Raw genomic sequence first — 21,571 nt, forward strand, 5'->3', positions numbered from 1 at the left:
AAACTTAACATCAGGAGAGCTGGCAAAGGAAAAATCTTTAAAGGGCCCAATTCAATTTTCACAGAGCAGGCAAAAAGGATGAATTTGGAGATGAGGCAATGAAGTGATAACCTGCACAGGAGCCCTGTGCCTCCATAGAGGATATCCAGCTGTCCTGCTGGGAGGATCACCTGGAGAGACCATGTAGAGAAACAACATGGAGAAGAACAGGCTCCTAGACTACATGGAATGAGAGACGTCCAGACATCTCAGCTGAACGTAGCCTCCAGCCCCCCTGGCAACTGCCTGTATGCTACATAAATGAACATCAGAAGTCTGAGGCCAGCCCAGACTGAAAAATCATAAGCAAATAAAAAGGTTATGGTTTAAGCTCCTAAATTTTAGGGTGATTTGTTACATAGCAATTAAAAACTAAACAGAAAGTCTCTCTGTTTAATTTCTGTTTTGGTTATCTACTGCTACATAACAAACCATTCTCAAACTTAAGAAGCATGAAACAACACAATCATCTATTTGGTCATATTCTAGATCTGGGCAGGGCTTGGAAGAGACAGCTTAACTGGGTCTGGAGGATTCACTTCCAAGAAGGCTCACTTACATGGCTGGCAAGCTGGTGCTGGCTGTTGGCTAGGAGCTCAGCTAGATGGGTCCTCCTCTAATTGTCCTCTCCCCATCCCTAGGTGGGGCATCTCACAGCAGAGAGGCTGAGTTCCAAAAGGAAGGATCCCAAAAGAGAGTGTTCTGAAAGGACAAGCCCCCCCATGCAAACGCTTACCAAGTAAGCGTCTTCTCACATCACATGGCCAAGCCCAGAATCAATGTGGGCCTCAAGAGCGTGAACACCAGGAGGTTCACGGCAGGCCACCAGAGTAACCCTAACCCCAGGTGTATTCAGTTGTAAAAATGCATCAAGCTGTACACCTAAGATTTGCCCACTTTAATGTATGTATATTAAACTTCAATAAAGTCTCCCCCGTCCCCAAAGAAAGACAGCCAAATTATTAATAGTCCTCCACTACAAAATACAACAGGCTCGTTAAGTGCATTCCAAATGACTTCTTATGGGGTTAAGATGAAATGCAGACTATCAATAGAGAAAACTATTCTTCCTTTTCTAATTTTATAGAAATATTAGAGAGAGCTATTTCCTAAAATTTTATTTTTAAGGCACTATGAAATAAAGAGTTAAAAAGATTTCCAAGTGGCAATCCTTATCCATTCACAGGTTCTTGAAGCTAAGTAAGCCGTGTCACTAACAGCTAGAATCCACTAGTGAGTGCGTTAATAAACATTGACTGACACATCCATTCACTCATATACTTACTGAGTGCCCACCATGGCCCACCCAGGCGCTGTGCTAGGTGCGGGGAGATTCAAGTTCCAACGAACACACCCTCTAGAAAGGGAGTCAGGTGTTAAGCACAAATTGCGGCAGGAGCAGAGTCAGGGGCTTCTGAATGGAGCTGTGAAGAAAGGAATGACAATTCCTATCTAGGTGAAGAAAAAGGAAAAAGCAATTGAGGCAGAAGCAACAGCAAGGTACAAAGGCACAGAGGCAAGGCAGCATGACTCTGAGGCAACTGTGAGTAGCTCAGCTTGGCTGAAACAGGAGTTGTGGGGTGGGGAGGGCAAGGGAATGAAATGCCAAGAGCCAGCAGGTAAGCTGGGGCCGTAACAGGGGGAGCCTTGGATGCTGGGGAGTCCCTGCAGGACTTTAAAGTACGACAGAGAGAACACAATGTATTTCAGGTCTCACTGGCATAATGAACTACGATGACTAGAGGTGGAGAGACAGCTGGACAGCTGTTGCAGCAAGCTGGAGAGAAGAACAAAGGGCCTGAAAGAGATATTACAGAGTAATCTACAGTAGTGCTACTCAAAGTGGGGGCCCCAGAAGCAGCATCAGCAACACCTGAGAGTGTATTAAAAATGCAAATGAGGGGCCAGCCTAGTGGTGTAGCAGTTCACAGGCTCCGCTTTGGTGGCCCAGGGTTTGTAGTTTCAGATCACGAGCACAGACCTACACACCCTACTCATCAAACCATGCTGTGGCAGCGTCCCACATACAAAATAGAGGAAGACTGGCACAGATGTTAGCTCAGCAACAATCCTCCAGGCCCCACTCCAAATCTACTGAATCAGAATCTCAGAACTGGGTAGAGCCCAATACTGTGTCCTCCAGGTGATTCTGATGTATATTTAAGTCTGGGAACCACTTATCCACAGGACTGTACGATGGACTGCACGTGAGAGGTAAGAGAGAGTGAAAAGCTGACAATGACTCCTAAGTTTCTGGCTTGAACAGTGGGGCAGACTGTGATACCACCATTCACTGAGAGAAAGGATAGTGGAGGAGAAGCAGGTCTGGAGAGAAGGGACTTAGACTTTCTGAGGCAGGCACATCCTCCCCACATTTTACGTATAGGGAAACTGAAATCCAGAAACATGAAATAACATACCAGGGGCCAGCCTGGTGGCGCAAGCAGTTAAGCGTGCATGCTCCGATGTGGCGGCCCGGGGTTCGCCTGTTCGGATCCCAGGCGCGCACCAACGCACTGCGTGGCAAGCCGTGCTGTGGTGGCGTCCCATATAAAGTGGAGGAAGATGGGCACGGATGTTAGCCCAGGACCAGTCTTCCTCAGCAAAAACAGGAGGATTGGCAGATGTTAGCTCAGGGCTGATCTTCCTCACCAAAAAAAAAAGAAAAAAAATGACATACCAGGACCATACTTCTTCCTAGTTTCATTCTGTTCAATGTAAATATATCTTGTAGCTCAAGACCATCAGATGAACCAATATTTATGGACATAAGAACCCAAGACCAGTCTATAGGAAATAGTTTTCTTTTGCAGCTTATGAAAATACTGCTTCATATGGAGCGCTGTGTTGCTAACAGAACTTCTCAATCATTTATGGAATTAGGAGAATGTGTTGGAACTGAAATAGTATGTTCTAGGAGGACTAACATCTCAAACATTCCACTTGTGGTACCACAAAATATGCCTATGAGCTTAAGATGGGTATTTGCAGAACTGCCACATTTTGTTGAAAAGTAAAGCTGTGAAGGCTTTTCTGATTCTGCCTCTAAAGCTACATTATGGCATAAGCTTGTTTAACCTGTTCTATACTCTGCTCAAATCAGGAGACCTGGATTCTGATCCCAGCAGTGCCACTAACTAGCAGTGGACCTTGACCTAGTCAATTTACCTCTCTGGAGTTCAGCTTCCTTCCCTATAAAATAAAGGCATTGGACTAGATGAGCACTTACATCCTCCAGCTTTCACATTTATTATCTCTGAGGATCAAGCAATGGGATTTGTTTTCTAAGTGCTTCCTTACAATAATGACTTTAAGATGTCATCATTATCAAGAAAGGGCTTGGGCTTAGGAATTCTGGGCTACAGCTTGTCATAGCCATTGGTGTCAGGGTTTAGTTCAGCATGAACAGGATGATTCCTGGTACAAGAGGACATAGATAAAGAGTGGCCTCGTCTCCCAGAATTAATGCTAATTAATTTAAATAATGCTAAAATAATGCTTAGGTGAGAGTAATGCAACCAAAATTTCAAACTTTCAAAAAACGCTACTTTTTAAAAAAAACCACCAAATATTTCATTGGCTTGATAAACCTACTCATAATGCTTTCTCTGGATGTCACACTTTTCCCTTCTCCCAGTGATTCAGCTATGAAACTACAAAATGTCAGCACAGTGAACCTCTCCTTTGGAAAGACAGTACAGCTTACTAGTCGAAAGAACTGACTTTTGACACATTAGGTTAGAAGTTCAGCTCCATCACTTATCACTTACGGCTAAGTGACTTTGGGATGGAGATCTACCTCTTTCAGCCTCAGAGAGGCTTTGAGAAAGGTGAAGAGGTCAACAGTATCAAATACTGCTAAGAAGTCAAGGGAGATGAGGTCTAAAAAATGTCCTGTGGATTCAGCAACATGGTAGTCTTCAATAACTTTAGTGAAAGCTATTTCAGAAGAATGATGGGACTGGCTAAATATGCTGAAGAGTAAGTGGGAGATACGGAAACGGGAACTGCACGTAGAGACCATCCACAGTCACTTAATGACAGGGATATGTTCTGAGAAATGCGTCGTTAGGCAATTTTGTTGTTGTGCGAACATCCTAGAGTGTACTTACACAAACCTAGATGGTACAGCCTACTGCACACCTAGGCTATATGGTACTAGCCTTACGGGACCACCGTCACATATGTGGTCCATTGCTGACCGAAATGTTGTTCACCATGCAGTGCATGATTTAATCAACAAAGGAAGGAGAGATACAACAGTAGTAGCTGCACGATGAGACTGAGAGTGAGGTGTTTTTTGTTGGTTAGTTGGCTGGTTTTAAGTTGGAGAAGATTTGTGCATGCTGAAAACCCAATGAGAAAGACACAGATGAGAGAAAGAGGCTGCCTACACGAGGGAGAAGGGGGAAGGGGGAAAGCAAAGCTCCTGGCAAGAAGGGAGAAATGAGGTAGGAGGAATGAGCCTCAGATAAGAGGAGGGACAGCCCTTTATTATAAAATGAGGAAATTATAAAAGGAGGAATAAAATATGTATAAATACAGCAGATTTCTACATTCGGCACTGGAAAGATGAGGACTCCCATATGACGGCTATGTTCTCTACAGTGGAAGAGGAGAGGCCTTCAGCTGAACGTGGAGCCACAGAAAAGAGTTGAGAAGGTTTCAAATAATCTTTGTGAAGAACAGGGCAAAGAAATGATCACAGAAACAGTAAACTGCTAGATAGTTCTGAGGGTCCATTTGAGGTGTGTGATCATGAAATTACAGTGGAACGTGCCCTGTTGTACTACAGATCACTCCTGTAGGTGGAGATTAATGAAAATATAATATCCTTTTGCATCATTCCTTTCCTCCTTACCTACCAGTGGAACCTGGAACAGGTCCCCTCCAACATTCTCATTCCCTGGAATCATTCATCAGTGTTACAGGAGAAGGAGTAAAACTGCATTTTTCTACACTAAATATGTTTTATGACTGGGAACATCTAGGAAAGGATTAAAAGTTTTCTAAAGATTCGAAGCCAGTGCTCAAGCCCAAACTATTAATTGCCCATTGGAATAATTTACCTTTAGAAAAACAACTTCTGACAAGTAACCAGAGTTATTATACCAGGATTCCCTTTCTAAGCAGAAATATACAGAAACAAGTAGTAAATGGCAATCTCTACCTTGACGTGTGTGAATTATTATTCTTAAATCAGAAAGCACAAATATTCTTTTCTTTGAAAATCAACTGTATAGAATTATGATTTCTCAGGTCAAAGTACATGCTTATTTCTTGATTATGAGAACTCACTTATGTGATGCTTCCCAGGCTTCCTCTTCTTCTAGAAGATCTCTTATGATGTCTGAACTGGAACTAAAAGGATATGTACATCAATATTGCCAGACAATAAAAAGACTGTATTGTTCCATTTATATAAAATTCTAGAAAACACAACCCAATCTATAGTGACAGAAAGCAAACCAGCAGACCAGTGGCTACCCACAGGGGGCAAGGCGTGGACAAGGAGGGATTACAAAGTGGCACAAGGAAACTTTGGGAGTGATGGAAAGGTTCATCATCTTGATTGTGGGGATGGTTTTATAGATGTATACATATGTCAAAACTCATCAAACTGTGTGCTTTAAATATGTGCAGTTTATTATACATCAATTTCAATAAAGCTGTAAAAAAAAAAGCTTAATAAATTAGCAATAATAATGAAAAAAATCACTAAAGTTTAAATAAATCCCTCAACATAAAACCTGGATTCAAATGGAATAGTCATGAGTCTTTTCAACTTCCTATAGCGACCAAAGACCAACTCATGTTTTAAAAATTGCCTTCTAGTAATGAGATTCACAAGAGATATTAAATTCCTAAGTGGCTTTTAGTCCCTCTGTAACCAAAGTAAAGCATAATTTAATTAATTTGAACGTGTTAATAATGAAATTTGTTATAAGGCTTAAAGCGCTGTGTAATCTTTAGCCTATCTGTGCAGGACTGCAGGGTAAATAAGGTTACAGAGAGCATGTACTATTTCTTTAAAAGAAAAAACTATTTTAAGGCTTTTAGCATCTTGTTCTTTCCCAAATAAATAACTTTTTAAAAAGAAGATGTACACCAATATCAAAAAAGCATTTCTTTAGACACCCAAGACAGAATGTCATGGGCATCGCAGGGGACAACTCAGAAATAATCGTCTCTACCCCCGGGTGGAGAGGCTAAAACAAAGGAATAACTCTCTCTCAGGTGAGAAACAACAGGTTTAAAATGTTAGTGCCAATCATATTTCTAATCATATACTGATAACAAAAGTTAAAAAATTATAAAGATTTAAAGTGCCAATGAATTATTCTCAACCAATTATGGCAACTCACTTTGAAGCAACATTTGCGTATGATGCCTGAACAAAAAAGGCAATAACAGTCAATAAATACTGTTCTGTACAAATGTTTTATTCAAGGAATTTTGCCCCATATCCCCAAGACTCTCAGGGAGCTATAGTTAGGACACCCTCTGATATGGTTCATGTGTATAACAGCCTGTGGGTGGGGATTCCATCCACACGGCAGGCATAGTGACCCCCCGATACAGCTAGCACAGGGGTTCTCAGGCATTCCGGGACAAGAATCCTCATATGGTAGTAGCAATACTTTTCCCATTTGTGGCTTGAGAAAATACATAATAATAATGAAGTATTATAAATTTTTTTTATAATTTTTTGTTTATTGCAGTAACATTGGTTTATAACATTGTATAAATTTCAGGTGTACATCATTATACTTCTACTTCTGCATAGATTACATCATGTTCACCACCAAAATACTAATTACAACCCATGACCACACACATGTACCGAATTATCCCTTTCACCCTCCGCCCTCCCCCCTTCCCTTCTGGTAACCACCAATCCAATCTCTGTCCCTATGTGTTTGTTTATTGTTGTTATTATCCACTACCTAATGAAGGAAATCATACAGTATTTGACCTTCTCCCTCTGACTTATTTCACTTTGCATTATACCCTCAATGTCCATCCATGTTGTCACAAATGGTTGGATTTCATTGTTTCTTATGGCTGAGTAGTATTCCATCGTGTATATATACCACATCTTCTTTATCCATTTGTCCCTTGATGGGCACTTAGGTTGCTTCCAAGTCTTGCCTATTGTGAATAATGCTGCAATGAACACAGGGGTGCATGTACCTTTACAAATTGGTGTTTTCAAGTTCTTTGGATAAATACCCAACAGTGGAATAGCTGGATCATATGGTAGTTCTACCCTTGATTTTTTGAGGAATCTCCATACTGTTTTCCGTAGTGGCCGCACCAGTTTGCACTCCCACCAGCAGTGTATGAGTGTTCCCTTCTCTCCACATCCTCTCCAACACATGTTGTTTCCTGTCTTGTTAATTATAGCCATTCTGACGGGCGTGAGGTGATATCTCATTGTAGTTTTGATTTGCATTTCCCTGATAGATAGTGATTTTGAACATCTTTTCATGTGTCTGTTGGCCATCTGTATATCTTCTTTGGAGAAATGTCTGTTCAGGTCTTTTGCTCATTTTTTAATTGGGTTGGTAGTTTTTTTGTTGTTGAGATGCATGAGTTCTTTATATATTTTGGAGATTAAGCCCTTATCAGATGTATGGTTTGCAAATATCTTCTCCCAATTGTTAGGTTGTCTTTTCGTTTTGTTGATGGTTTCCTTGGCTGTGCAGAAGCTTTTTAGTTTGATGTAGTCCCATTCGTTTATTTTTTCTATTGTTTCTCTTGCCCGGTCAGACATGGTGTTTGAAAAGATGTTGCTAAGACTGATGTCGAAGAGCGTTCTGCCTATGTTTTCTTCTAGAAGTTTCACAGTTTCAGGTCTTACATTCAAGTCTTTAATCCATTTGGAGTTAATTTTTGTGTATGGTGTAAGGTAAGGGTCTACTTTCATTTTTTTGCACGTGGCTGTCCAGTTTTCCCAACACCATTTGTTGAAGAGACTTTCTTTTCCCCATTGTATGTTCTTGGCTCCTTTGTCAAAGATTAGCTGTCCATAGATGTGCGTGGGTTTATTTCTGGGCTTTCGATTCTATTCCATTGATCTGTGTGAAGTATTGTAAATTTAGTAATACTTTTAGTTTATACTTTATTCATTATAGCAACACACGCACACATTTAAAAAACAGTAGTACGTGTATTTGTGAGACACTCTTTATTACGTCTACAGAGAATTCTTGATGTGCTTGTGCTTTTGCAGACCCACTGCAATCCTTCCTTCGGACCCCTGTGTTGGGAACCACTGATTTGGCCTGGCAGCATACCTAAGCACCTACCACTCTCTTACAGGGAGGTTGACCCCCTGCTCAAATGCAAGTGCCCCTGAAAATAACACATTAATTTATCGTCAGTCATCTTCAGCTTACTGTAAACTGGCTTACAACAAGCTTTCCCATTAAACAGCTAGCTAAACGTGGTTTTTACTAGGAGGGAAGAGGGGAAAGCAGAGGGCCCTTAGGGAGAGCCAAGACAGATCTCACCAACGTTATTATTTTCCTAAGACACAGACACACACAGCCACTTGCTAGGGATGGCCTTAGACCCACTGCCACCCCATTCCCACAGAAGTGGTTCTAAACTTTTACTTTCACAAGATGCCAACTTTCGTTATTCCTTACTTTGGCGATAACTACTCCAACTTTATAAAGAAAACTGAAGCTGTTTTAATGTAACTTTTTCATTCCCTTTTCTCTACTCCAAGTTATATGGATACCACCATCCATTCTTCTTACGTGGATAGAAGCAGGGCAGTATTTCTTAACCTTTTTTCATTATTGTCCCTCCCCAAGAAGCCATTTTAGACTTTTTTCCCCTAACTGCCCCTCCATGAAATTTTAATACCACAAATATAATGTATATCTGTTTATGTATTGTGTATATATACATATATGTGCTTTATACATAAAGAGAGTAAGGTTTTTTGGCCACCCCCATCCCCAAGAACTAATTTCTACCTGCTAGGGGGCAAAACTACTCCTACTGAGAACACATGAGCTAGCAGGATGGGGGTTAGGGGGTGGTCGTGTGGCTCTGGGTCCCGGTAGGCGACACATAGCTAGAAAAATAGTAAAGTCAGCTTCTTGCTGACACTCTCCAACACACATACACAATTTTTTTTTTAAAGAGGAAGGTTGCAAAGCATCCCTACTATTCCAGCTGAGTAAGCAGGACGGCCAGGCCTGTCAACTAACCTAGTAGTCTGTGATCAATTTATCTAGCAGCTTTCAAATCACCAGTACAGATCACTGATTTGTTAAAGGAAAATATTTGCGGTACATTAATGACATAAATTTAAGAGGTTTTTGCTATGCTACCTCTGTGAAAACAGATGGTAGAGGAGGCTTACAAAAAGCGTATCTCAAAAGTTGCCTGCAATCTCCTCTTTCTCTGCAACTTCAATACCACTGACCAGCAAGACTGCACAGCTCCCCGATTTCCCTCAATTCTCATCGCCTTTCTTTCTATTTCAGCTCAGTCACTACCTGAATAAGCAAATCACTAAACTGAATGATACAAAAGTTTGGGAGGTTTGCAGTTTACCTAAAATGAAGTTGCAGGATTATCTGCTATATCTCCTGCTCCAATTCCAGTGACCACTGAGAAACTGAGAGTTGATACTAATACCATGAAAATACCAGACAGAACTGTTCATTCCTTTTTAAAGTAACGTACTTCCTACATTCTACCCAAAAGCCACATTCCTGAAATTAAACATACAGTTTCACAAACAGGATTTTACAAAGAGACTACTGGCCATAACAATCAGTGTTACTAAAATTATCACTCCCAGATCTCTTCCTTGTGGATACAAGTTAACTGTTATTTTTGAAGTCTCAGTCATTTTAATATGCCTTGGAGATAAAAATTCCTTTAACTTACTTTCAAGACACCTAAAAAATCTTCCAAAGAAAAAGATAAATTACTCACACTAGTGTACCCAGGGTCAGAGCACGCACAAGCCTACAGAGCTCGAGCTTTTAAGTCTTGGACAAGGAACTTTTTCAGAGCAAACTTTAGCTTCTCTACTATTTGGGTTTGGAACATTCTGGTAGACCATGCTTTTGAGAACCTGGAGGAATATGAGGTCTGGTACAGGAAAGCTATAGCTCCCTACGGAAGGGTGTTCAAATTGTGCTCTCTGAAGTCTCCTTCAGTCCAGGCTAGAGTGGATAGTATTACATAGATTAAATACAGGTGAGAAAGATTCATAGGCAAAAAACATGAATCTTGAATTCTATGGAATTCCCAACCTCTGTTCAGGAAGATTTTTTTAGTAGGTCTATTGAGAACACCCACACTTAATTTTTCATACTATTTAGACTTTATTTTCAGCTCAAACTTTCAGAAGCATAAGCTAAACCGTTTTTTGTTGGTTAGTCTTTGACCTAGTTGGTCTTCCTATAATATTTTACTCTTGTCATTCTCTGACCAAAAGTAGTAGCACAATATCTTATCAGGCAAAGGAAAACACTATCTTTGCATATTTCTTTGGAGGCATCTTATTTCATTCTACTAGCCAAGATTTTACCACCAAAGCTGGAAAGTAACATGCCAAATTCCTCTGGCAAAGGCATGACTGGTGATACTACTCAGAGGAAAAATCACAGATTTTAGTGTCAGACAAAGTTAAGGTTTCAGTCCTGTTTCTGTCACTTACTGTGTAACCTTGGGCAAATTACTTAATCTTCCCACGTCACAGCAGCCTCACCTATAAAGTCAGGATAATAACACATGCAGTTCACAGGGATATTTTTAAGATTAATCAATAGAACTCAGAGAATGTTTAACACAGAGTTTGGCACACAGTACGTGTTCAATAAATTTCGGTTCCATTTCCATAACAGATCTGGGTCTGAGTTACCTGAATAATTGCCTCAGCACTATGCTTCAATTTGCCTTAGGGAACCTCATCACTATGTGCTCTATTTTAATCTTTGATTTCCACTGTTTCTATGACACCAGGTGCAAATTCATCAGAACTTGATATTTATCCAGTATGACAGGTACACAGGGTACTGTGGGGTGGGAAAAATGCAAACATCTGCTAGAAAAATCCTGTGGACTAAAGATTACTTACAAGCGGAATTTTTCTATTATCTAGTAGTTATTCCCCCTCACCCTGAATCTCTTCTCATAATTGTGGCATTAATTTGAACATAGTTGACAATATTCAACTTCAAAAAAAAAAAAAAAAAAACTCCTTAAGGACAGGAAACTGTAGGATTGATGGAGAGCACACAATGCCCACCAGACAACAGTACTTATTAAATAAATGCTGCCAGCTGCCACGAATCCTTCCTCAAACCCCCTTTTTAGTAACTTGTTCTGCAGGGTAAGCAAAAGCTTACATGCCAAACATTTTGGCAATAGGTTAACAATAACATATTAGAATAGTAAACATCCTCGCTTCAAAAAAAAAAATCACTCCATGATGACAATGACAATGAAAAATTATCATTTTGTGAACAACTACTTCTAAAAATCATTGTGATAATTAGTTTACATACATTAGTTTTACTTCATATAAGCACCCTAAGTTTTACCCTCATTTGATAGATGGACAAAAGCTCAGAGAAATTAAAGTAAGCAAAAACAAAAAAACCAGGGAAGTGAGTGCAAAGCTCTCGTCTTCTTTCTGCTACACCATGCTGCTTCAACTAGTGGTAGCAGAAAAATAAAATGCTATTAAGCCACAAGAGTTAAGACTACCACCTCCTCCTACGTATTCTTCAATAAGGTTTTTATCAGACAACCGTCAACAAGGTTCATGGATAAAGCAAGGCTAAGAGTTTCACTGCTCTCCACTAGATCTAGAAAAAGATAAAATGAAAAAAGCTTCAGATACGAGACCAAGACAATACCAAAAAGAACTTGTTCATCAAGTAATCCATGCTAAACCCTTAAAAAGAGATGAAACCAAAAAATAACTAAGTTTATATTCTATTTACAAAGCATTCACCATATATGATCATCCCATTTGCTTTTTAGAATCACCAAGGGAGATTAGCAGGGCAAAAAAACCTATCATTCCATTTTATCAAAGAGGAAACTGAAGCCCAGGGAAATTACTGCAACAATCTACCATGTGCCAGGCACCCTTCTAGAGGCACAAAGCCGTGGCTGAGCTGAACTCCCACAATGGAACAAAGAAGACCGACTGCTAGGTATGGGGATCTCATGGACACATTTAAATTTCAAGGACTTGATGTCATAGTGTCTTAGGTGAAGATACATTCCCCCAGAACAATGTCCCATTCATCCAAAGGACAGTAGATCCAGTTTAAGCTCTTTTGAAAATGCAAAAGATGTGGAAGAACTGTTCCCACGTTCCCACATTTTCTTTAGAAACTTGCAACAAAACAAAATTCATCACCCGAAACAAGATGAACCATTTAGCTTTCAGGGGTATTCTGAAGTCTATAAATGTCCCCAGAAAAAAGGCTAACATAAAATACAAAACAATAATGTTTATTAGTAGGAAAAGATTTTGTGGCAACATTAAATTCATTAAATGTCACATTCTTAACAGTTAAAAAATCAAATATAATATGTCAACATTCCAAAAGCAATTAGAAAGATTTTAAAAAATAACAAAGCTATTATTGTATGAATACTGAATTAGAGTAAAATACAACTTAGGTTACTATTCAGTTACTTTAATAATGTTTTCTTTAGATACTGCTTTCTCTTAATTTGACTAGAAACATAAACACTTATTCAACAATTTTTCTAATAATCCCAATGCCTTCAAATTACAAAATCCCATTAATATATTTTTCTTAACTTACTGTCTGCATCACCAAACTTCATTAACCAATTTATAATGATATTGATGACGATAATGATAATTTCCAAAACTTTATTTTGAAGTACCCATTCTTTTTTTAAAAGTAGACTAATATATTTACATGGTTCAAAATCAAGATGACATAAAAAAGGTGGACACTGAGAAGTCTCATTTCCTCTTTCGTCCCCAGCAAACTCATTCCCCCTTGTCTTCAACATGTAACCACTTATCAGTTTGTTGGTTATTCTTCTGGTGTTTTTTTATGCAAAATCAAACAAGTATAAGTATACACCATTTCTTCCCCTTTTAGAAAAAAAACAGAATGCTATCTATGCTGTTCTGAATTTTGGTCTTTTCACTTATAAACATATCTTGGAAATCTCTCCATTAACAGCATATAGAGATTTTCCTCTTTTAACAGTCACACAGTATTTCACTGTGTGATGTACAGTAGTTAAATCAACCAGCCCCAATGATGAGTATTTGAGTAGTTTCCAGTCTTTTATCATTATAAACAATGACTCGATGAATAACCCTGTTTATATAGGTCATTTTGTATGTGTGCAGGTATATCTGTAGGACAAATTCATTGGAATACTGGGTAAAACGTAAAACAATAGTACTTTTGGTTGATCTCATCAGATCCCTCTCCTTAGGGATTGTATTATGTAGCACTCCAACCAATAATAAATGAGAGCATCTGTTCCCCCACAGCCTTACGGCAGAGTATATTAGCAAAGATTAAGATTTTTGCCAACCTAACAAGTGAGAAATGAATTGAATTTGCATTTCTCTTTCAGCAAACTGTCTGTTCATGATTTTTGCACATTTTTCTATTGGGTCTGTGGGTCCCTTCCTTCTCAGTCTCTAGGTGCTCAAAGAGTATCTATTATTGAATGTTTCTAAAATGGTTCTATTAAACCCCTATAAATGTTCAGAAAATGTATTAGCACGTCTTCTTTCATTGTCAAAAACATTCCTACTAAGTTATATCTGAAAGTTAAACATTCTTTTTTTAAAGCAACGTATTTGAAATTTTTCTCAGTTGATAAGAATTCCAAAGCAAGCATCTATTACATTTATCTAAGTTTAAATTTCAGCTGCAATTCAAAATCAATTTGTTTGAGTCCTTCTAGTAACCCACACTATCCTCTGTAACCAACGCAGGAACCCTGGCTAACTCCAATTAACTACATACTGTGAGCTGTACACAAGCAACTAAACATGGTGAAATAAAAAACGTATCTATTGATCTGACTTTGTTGACTAATCCCATTTAAAATTCTTGACCACAAATCTCAAAGGGGCAATCCTCACTACTAGGCAACCCTCCGATACTTACCTGGCATGTTCTGTTTCCCACTCTCAAAAAGACTCATACCTTCTCAAATCGCCTACCCACCATCCTAGCCCCACTCTCAGCAGATGAACCTGCCTTACCTACATTAACAAAATAAAAGTGGGGCCGGCCTGGTGGTGCAAGCGGTTAAGTGCGCGCGCGCTCCGCTGCGGCGGCCGGAGTTCGTTGGTTTGCATTCCGGGCGCGCACCAACGCATTGCTTGGCAAGCCATGCTGTGCCCGTGTCCCATATAAAGTGGAGGAAGATGGGCACGGATGTTAGCCCAGGGCCAGTCTTCCTCAGCAAAAAAAGAGGAGGATTGGCAGATGTTAGCACAGGGCTGATCTTCCTCACACACACACACAAAAAAAACAAGAAGAAAGAAAAGAAAAGCAATCAGGCAGAACTTGATGATCTCCCCCTGCATATGTACCTATATCCTTTGTCTTCCTTGCTCTTACTATGGACAAATCAACTCTGCTCTTAGCAAAGGCCAACCTTTCCATTTCATCTCACTGCCTTGTCAAGACTTCACTCATTCAATTAGCTCTCCACCCCTGATCAGTTTCCCCTTCTCTACCGCATCATCCCCATCTAATCCCTCCCTTAACCCCATATACCTCCAGATAGTCCTAATCTCTACCATCCTTCATAGCAAGTTACTGCGAGTTGTCAGTAGTTGCTATCTCTCTTTGCTTCCCTAAGATTTTCCCCTCAACCCACACTAATCAGTCTTCTACCCAAAACCCACCCACTTGAGACTACACTTGCTAAGACCTTTATGTTGCCAAAAAGTCCACAGTCCCTTTTCTAATCTTATCTCATTTGACCTCTCAATCTGTTTTCTTCTGTTAGCTTTCATGATATTGCAATGTCTTGGTTTTCCTCATCCCCCACTGGCTTATTCTTCCTCCATCTCTTCTGCTCAGTCTCTTCTTTCTAAATGTTTCCTCTTTCTAAATGTTGGAGTAAGAGAAGGTTTGGTCCTGGACGCCTTTTTCTTGTTCTACAGTCCTGTGCTACATGTCTCAGCCAACACCATGCCTTTAATGCATGTGTCTAGTCCTGATTTCTCCCCTTATCTCCACCTCTTTGTCTGATATCTTTACTTGGTTCTCTTATAGGCTCCAAACAAAACAGCTGATTACCAAAATGACCCACCTCCCAGCTCCTGGCCAAATTTTCTACTGCCCTTCTCAAATTTCCCCATCTTACTTAGTAAACAGCACCACCATTCACCCAGTTGGCAAAGCCAAAAATTTAGCATTCATCCTTGATGCTGAGCTTTTCCTTGCTCACCATCTGCAAACCATCTGCAAGTTCTGCCAATCCTACCTCCAAAATATATCCCCAATCCCACCCATTTCTATCTTCACTATTATTATTCTGATCCACTCTGCCAAAAACCCTGGAATGGATTGCTACAAAAGCCTAACTGGTCTCCCTGCTTCCACTCTTGCTTTACCTCTAGGCACCCATCCATTCTTCACAGCATCTGGAGTCATCCTTTTAAAACATACAAACCAGACCATATCAGATCAGATCAATATTGATAGTCAGTTGGTCCCCAAATTGATCTATAGATTCAATGTAATCAACCAAAATTCCAGCAGATCTTTTTTTTTTTTTTTAGCAATTGACAAGTTGATTTTAAAGTATATAAGGAGATGCAAAGGACCTAGAATAGCCAAAGCAATTTTGAAGCCCATGACAGGCAACTCTGGCCTCCAGCATCTTCTCTTTATGATGCACAAATACTATCATTTTCTATGTGCCAAGGAAAAGAGTTAGGAAACACTGTATTAAAGAGAGAAGTATACCTTTTAGGTCGATAACTTTAAATCCTTATAAAAGTGAAGAAAGTATGTGTTGCTTTTTTAAGGAAGAGAAATAAAAGAACATTAGGTTAATTCCAAACATTAGAGTCCTCTTGGTTCTCTGGAAAAATTCAATTTCAAAATATAATTAAACATTTGTGCTTATGTTTAACTTATAAACTTAAGAAACAAAAGAGGACACCAACTCTGAGAGTCTAATGTAAGAGAAAATTGTTTTAATTAGCAAAATTTTCACTGCTACAACTAGATACAGAATCAAACTCTCAAGTTAAATGGGCAGAGGGACAAAATCATGATGCTTCATTCTGTTTTTATTCTTTAAACTGTCAGCAGTATAAACAACCAATACAAATAAAAACCAAATATTAAAAGATAACCAGATCATAGGAACAGGTTATGAAACTCAGCCCCATAAGGAGAAATGAATTAAAAGACAAGCAACAACTCAAAATGAAAATTTCCTCTACCACTTAAGAAGCTTTCATTGATTACAAGTTTCATTGATAACAGGGACTGGGAGGCTGGATATGAAGCTCGTGATGAGACTACATGTCTTCTGCACAGCCAAACCAGCTTCCATATAATCTACCCAGCTGCCCATCCTGAGAATGCACATTTAACCGTGCAAATGTGGGATGGCTGGCCAATACCAACCACCCGAACTACAGAAACTTGATATGAAGTCAAAGGTTAGGCCATAAAACTCCAGTTTTACGATCTATTTAAGGAGGAGAAGAATTTTAAAATTACCTTGTATTGCTGAATTTTAGGCAGTAGACATTGAACCTCCTTGCAACTCAGTTCCCACATAAAATGAAGTGTTAGACTAAAGATCTAGTGCATAAGAAAGAATTATTCCTCCAAAACTATATTTACCCCAAATTTTAATGTTCTGATACATAGTTTTAATTTTTTATTTGTACTATTACCCATACTCCAATAACAGGTTATAAATGGCTATAATAAAATGTGCTTACTAGGGCAAGAGAACCATACTAAAGCACACATTAATGACATCTTAAAGGCTTCTACAATTGACTTCTGCAGAATTACCTTAAAAAGAAAAAACAATAAGCCTCTGCATTTGAGGCCTACCAGGCTTTAACGCTTGACTCTCTCTGAAATACAAGAACAATGTGCACTACCTATGTGGTAAAATCAACAGAAGTAAGCAAAATCAGCGATTTAATAAGTACCCATGTTCCAGGATGTGACTATTTGTGTGGGAGTAAAGAGAAGAGAGAAGACATACAAATTAACTCTGCATGTCCTTCTAACAACGCAACCATACAAGCTATCATCTAAACCCAGACACTTGGAGAGTAATACAGGGTGCTATTAATAATGATGCCGAGACAAGAAATGTAAACCAGCCTATCTCAGGGAAACCAGAATATATGGTCATTCTATGTCTGATATTTTGAACAACTCCATTAAAGTGCTACTAACAAAGGAAGCAATGATGCCTAAGACAAAAATTCTGATGCAATTCATGTTGTAATGAAAAACCTAGGCTGAGAATTATTGGCTTCAACTCTATTCATTGGATGACTTTAGATGAGTCATATCACCTCTCTAGGCCTCCATTTCCTTACCTGTGACATGAATTTACTATATTTAGTGACTTCTTGAGGTATTTTCTAACTTGAAAATGTTTGTACTCTATCCTAACACATCTTTTTCTCAGGTTCTGAAGGTCTCCAAGGAGACTGCAAAACATCTGTTCCTCTGATTTAAAAGCAAAGGCAGTATGAAATGAGAAGGCAGAGAAAAAAGCTCTGATTTTAACTTCCAAGGTGACTGTAACAAATTATAAAGTTATCACAATTGACTAAAAATACCAAATTCGAATAATATGTAAATCACATATCATTTCTATTCCTTCCAATTTCATTCACCAGAACAAGGCCAAAACAATTCTGATTTTTACTTTTTTTTTTTTTTTTTTAAACTAGAGAAAGCTCTTAACTGGCTGCCCACATTTGTGGGTCTGGGAGTGTTGATCCAAAATAATTATTGATTGGATGTCTTAACATTTAGAAGGAACTGGTAGTTACTTCAAGGTCTCATACTTAGTCTTCTCAAAGCGTTCTGAAAAATACACTCTTGGCTACTCCTTTTTTAATGAAGAACTGAATTCTAAACCAGTCAAGAATATATATCAGTTTTATGAATCAAGCCAAAGATATGCAGAAGCTTATGGGACTAAAATTTCTACATAGTTTTCAAAATGTCTGAAAAACTAAACACACTTCAAAAAATTCAACCTTAGGGGCCAGCCCTGTGGTGTAGTGGTTAAGTTCAGTGCGCTCCACTTCGAAGGCCCAGGTTTGCCAGAGTTCGCCAGTTCAGATCTCAGGCACAGACCTACACCACTCATCAGCCATGCTGTGGCAGCGACCCAAATATAAAGTGGAGGAAGACTGGTACAGAAGTTAGCTCAAGGCTAATCTTCCTCAAGCAAAAAAAAAAAATTCAACCTTATACAAGTATTATCATCATGACAACACAAACTCTCAACACTACAGGCATCGTACCAAAACCCTGGGTGATGATCAGACACTGCTACAAGCTATGACAATGATGGCGCTCAGGGCAGGCCACCCCAAGAGGCACCACTCTGGTATGCGGATTATTTCGAGCTGAAGACAATAAAGACTCAGAAAACTCAGGAAGAACATTTGAGTTTCCCCTCCCAAACTGCCTAAAGAACTTAACATAACGGATCTGTTTCAGGAAGGAGTTACTATCATGATGGCCGTAATATAATGTAAAATAGATGTTACAATAGGAAAGGCACCAAGCCCCTCTTATCAATATTCTGTCTCTTCCAGCCACATCCTCTGGGTGGCCCTGCTGGGAGTTGCCAGACAAACACTTACATTTATAAAGGAAATCTCCATTTGTAAAGGTATCTCCCTCTCTGTGCTGGGAGGTGGTGGGGAATGACCTCATCTCTAAAAACTTATCAATGTGAAAGGTGAGGCCTTAAGTCTGCATAATAACCTCACTCTTGTTTACTGTGCTTTTCTGGTAATATCCGGTAACTGACTCCCCCCACCCCCAACATCCTCCTTTGTCTTTGGCTGAAGATGGTATTTAAGACAAGAATCTCTGCTATTGTGTTGAGAAACTCAGTTTCCCTGGTTTCACCATGTACACATGTTACTAAACTTGGTATTATTTTCTCCTGCTAACCTGTCTTTTTAATTATTTGGCCAGCCAGAGGAACCTTAAGGGAAAGGGCATCATTGGTGTTCCCCTACAACAATGAAGGCGTCATTTTATAAGTGTGGAACCTGGAAGGAACTGCCAATTTCTGTAAGCATTTTAGATACACAAGTAATGATCCACTACGGAGTTTTAAAACTCTCTCCTGATACAGAAAATTAAAGGGTGCAAAGTTATTTTACAGAGGACTTTTATATCACAGCAGTTCATGAATTTGGTAAAAACAAACAAAAACACTTGCCACCTAGGACTGACTCAGAATGCTGAAAAAAAATCAAGAATTTATTATAAAACAACAATAAAAAAAGCTATTATAAAAAAGCTCATCAGATTACCCAACAAAAATGCATAATTAAAAAACCCCCAGGGGCCGGCCTGGTGGCGCAAGCAGTTAAGTGCGCACGCTCCGCTGTGGCAGTCCGGGGTTCGCTGGTTCAGATCCCGGGTGCGCACCAACGCACTGCTTGGCAAGCCATGCTGTGGCAGCATCCCATGCAAAGTGGAGGAAGATGGGCATGGATGTTAGCCCAGGGCCAGTCTTCCTCAGCAAAAAGAGGAGGATTGGCAGATGTTAGCACAAGGCTGATCTTCCTCACACACACACACAAAAAACCCCAAATGGTGCCAACATGAACTGCCTGAGAGTAAAAAAAAAAACACCTTATTATTTAATAGCAAGTAACCTTTGGCATTGAGTACTGGAGAAAAGAGAAAATTATTTATATTTTCACATCTATCAAAATGACTTTTACAAGTATATATCACTAATAAAAATATGGTAACCTAATAGGATAAGCCACGTTGTAAATTGTGCATGTTTTCTTCTGTGATGAAATGTAAAGGCTAGGCTACATCCTCTGAGGTGAAATCATTCTATAAAGTAAAAATATTAGCACAAGAAAGCAAAACTGATTAAAAAAATTAAACAGAAAGGAAAACAGAATTCTTCCCTTGTGCTACATTTATGGATTAAATTTTAACATACTACTAAATAATGAAACGTTTTATAGTATACATTAAAACAGGGTTTATTAATTAATTTATATAACTACATGTAACATGTAATATTAAGTGAAAGGAAAAGAAGAACTGTTCAATAAACTTACTACAACCCAGAAACACTGTCCAATTTACCAGTGAAGAAAATAACGTTTTGATGCCTTTAGTTTTCCAATATTCAACACATTCTTTGAACATTTTCATACCAATATCCCTCTTTATTTTGATGTTATAATGTACTTTCTAAAAAATAAACTTTTTATTTTAGAATAGTTTTACATTTACAGAAAAGTTGCAAAGACAGTACACAAAGCTCCCATATGCCCCACACCCAGTTTCTTCTCCTTAACATCCTACATTAGTCTGATACGTTAGTCACAACCAATGAAGCAATATTAATCCATTATTATTAACTCAAGTCCACACTTGATTTGTATTTCTTTAGTCTTCACCTAATATCCCTTTTTTGCTTCAGGATCCCATCCAGGATACCACATCACATTTAGTTGTTACATCTGCTTAGGTTCCTCTTGGCTGTGACAGTTTCTCAGACTTTCCTTGTTTTTGATGACCTTGACAGGTTTTTTGTTTGTTTGTTTATTGCAGTTAACATTGGTTTATAAGCCTTGACAGTTTTGAGGAGTGCTGGTCAGGTATTTTGTAGAATGACCCTCAACTGGAGTTTGTCTGATGTTTTTCTCACAATTTGACTGAGGTTACTGAGTTTTGGGGAGGAAGACCACAGAGGTCAAGTGTCAGTCCCATCACATCATATCAAGAGGACACACCATCAGCATAACATTGCTGTTGATGCTGACCTCGATATCTTGGCTGAGATGGCGACCGTCAGGTTTCTGTTTTCTCTTCTTTTCTCGTCCCCCCCTCCCCTCTCTGTCTTTCTCTCTGTCTGTCTCTCTCTTTCTCTAGCACTTCCTTGCTTCCTGCCCCAACTCTGGAATCAGCCATTTCTCCAAGAAGCAGTGGTTCCTTCTTTTGAAGAATGTTATTAGAAACCAAGATCAGTGCACCAGGCGTGCTCACGGCAACTGTGGTGCTCTTGCTTCTCGGCTCTGGCAGCCGACAGAGCAAGGAAATACATGTGTGTGTACTAGCTCACTTATATACACAGATCTATAAATATTTCTACATGTATCCAAGTGATTCTATATTAAGCTGAACGTGAGCTCATTAAGGTCTCCAATCCTAATCCAGTACCACATGGATAGTTTTAGCCTTTCTTGTCTGTAATCGCCCACTCCAGCAGTGAGAAACCTGACTCCCACTTGCCATCCATTTTAGGA

The 21,571-nt window shown here is 39.2% G+C and overlaps 1 protein-coding gene across 3 annotated transcripts in view; it reads right to left on the reverse strand.

Moving 5' to 3' along the window:
* Nucleotides 1-21,571, reverse strand: part of RAD18 (RAD18 E3 ubiquitin protein ligase) — a 257,812-nt gene that overhangs the window by 10,830 nt on the left and 225,411 nt on the right. For all 3 annotated transcript variants that reach the window (XM_087431391.1, XM_004442198.3, XM_087431392.1), the window contains one exon: nt 5,338-5,400. In XM_087431391.1, the coding sequence (XP_087287517.1) occupies nt 5,338-5,400 (63 nt within the window). The remainder of the gene's footprint in view (nt 1-5,337; nt 5,401-21,571) is intronic.

This window comes from Ceratotherium simum, chromosome 5 (genome assembly GCF_057802395.1).
Source record: "Ceratotherium simum simum isolate JZ-2026a chromosome 5, ASM5780239v1, whole genome shotgun sequence".
Classification (NCBI taxonomy): domain Eukaryota; kingdom Metazoa; phylum Chordata; class Mammalia; order Perissodactyla; family Rhinocerotidae; genus Ceratotherium; species Ceratotherium simum.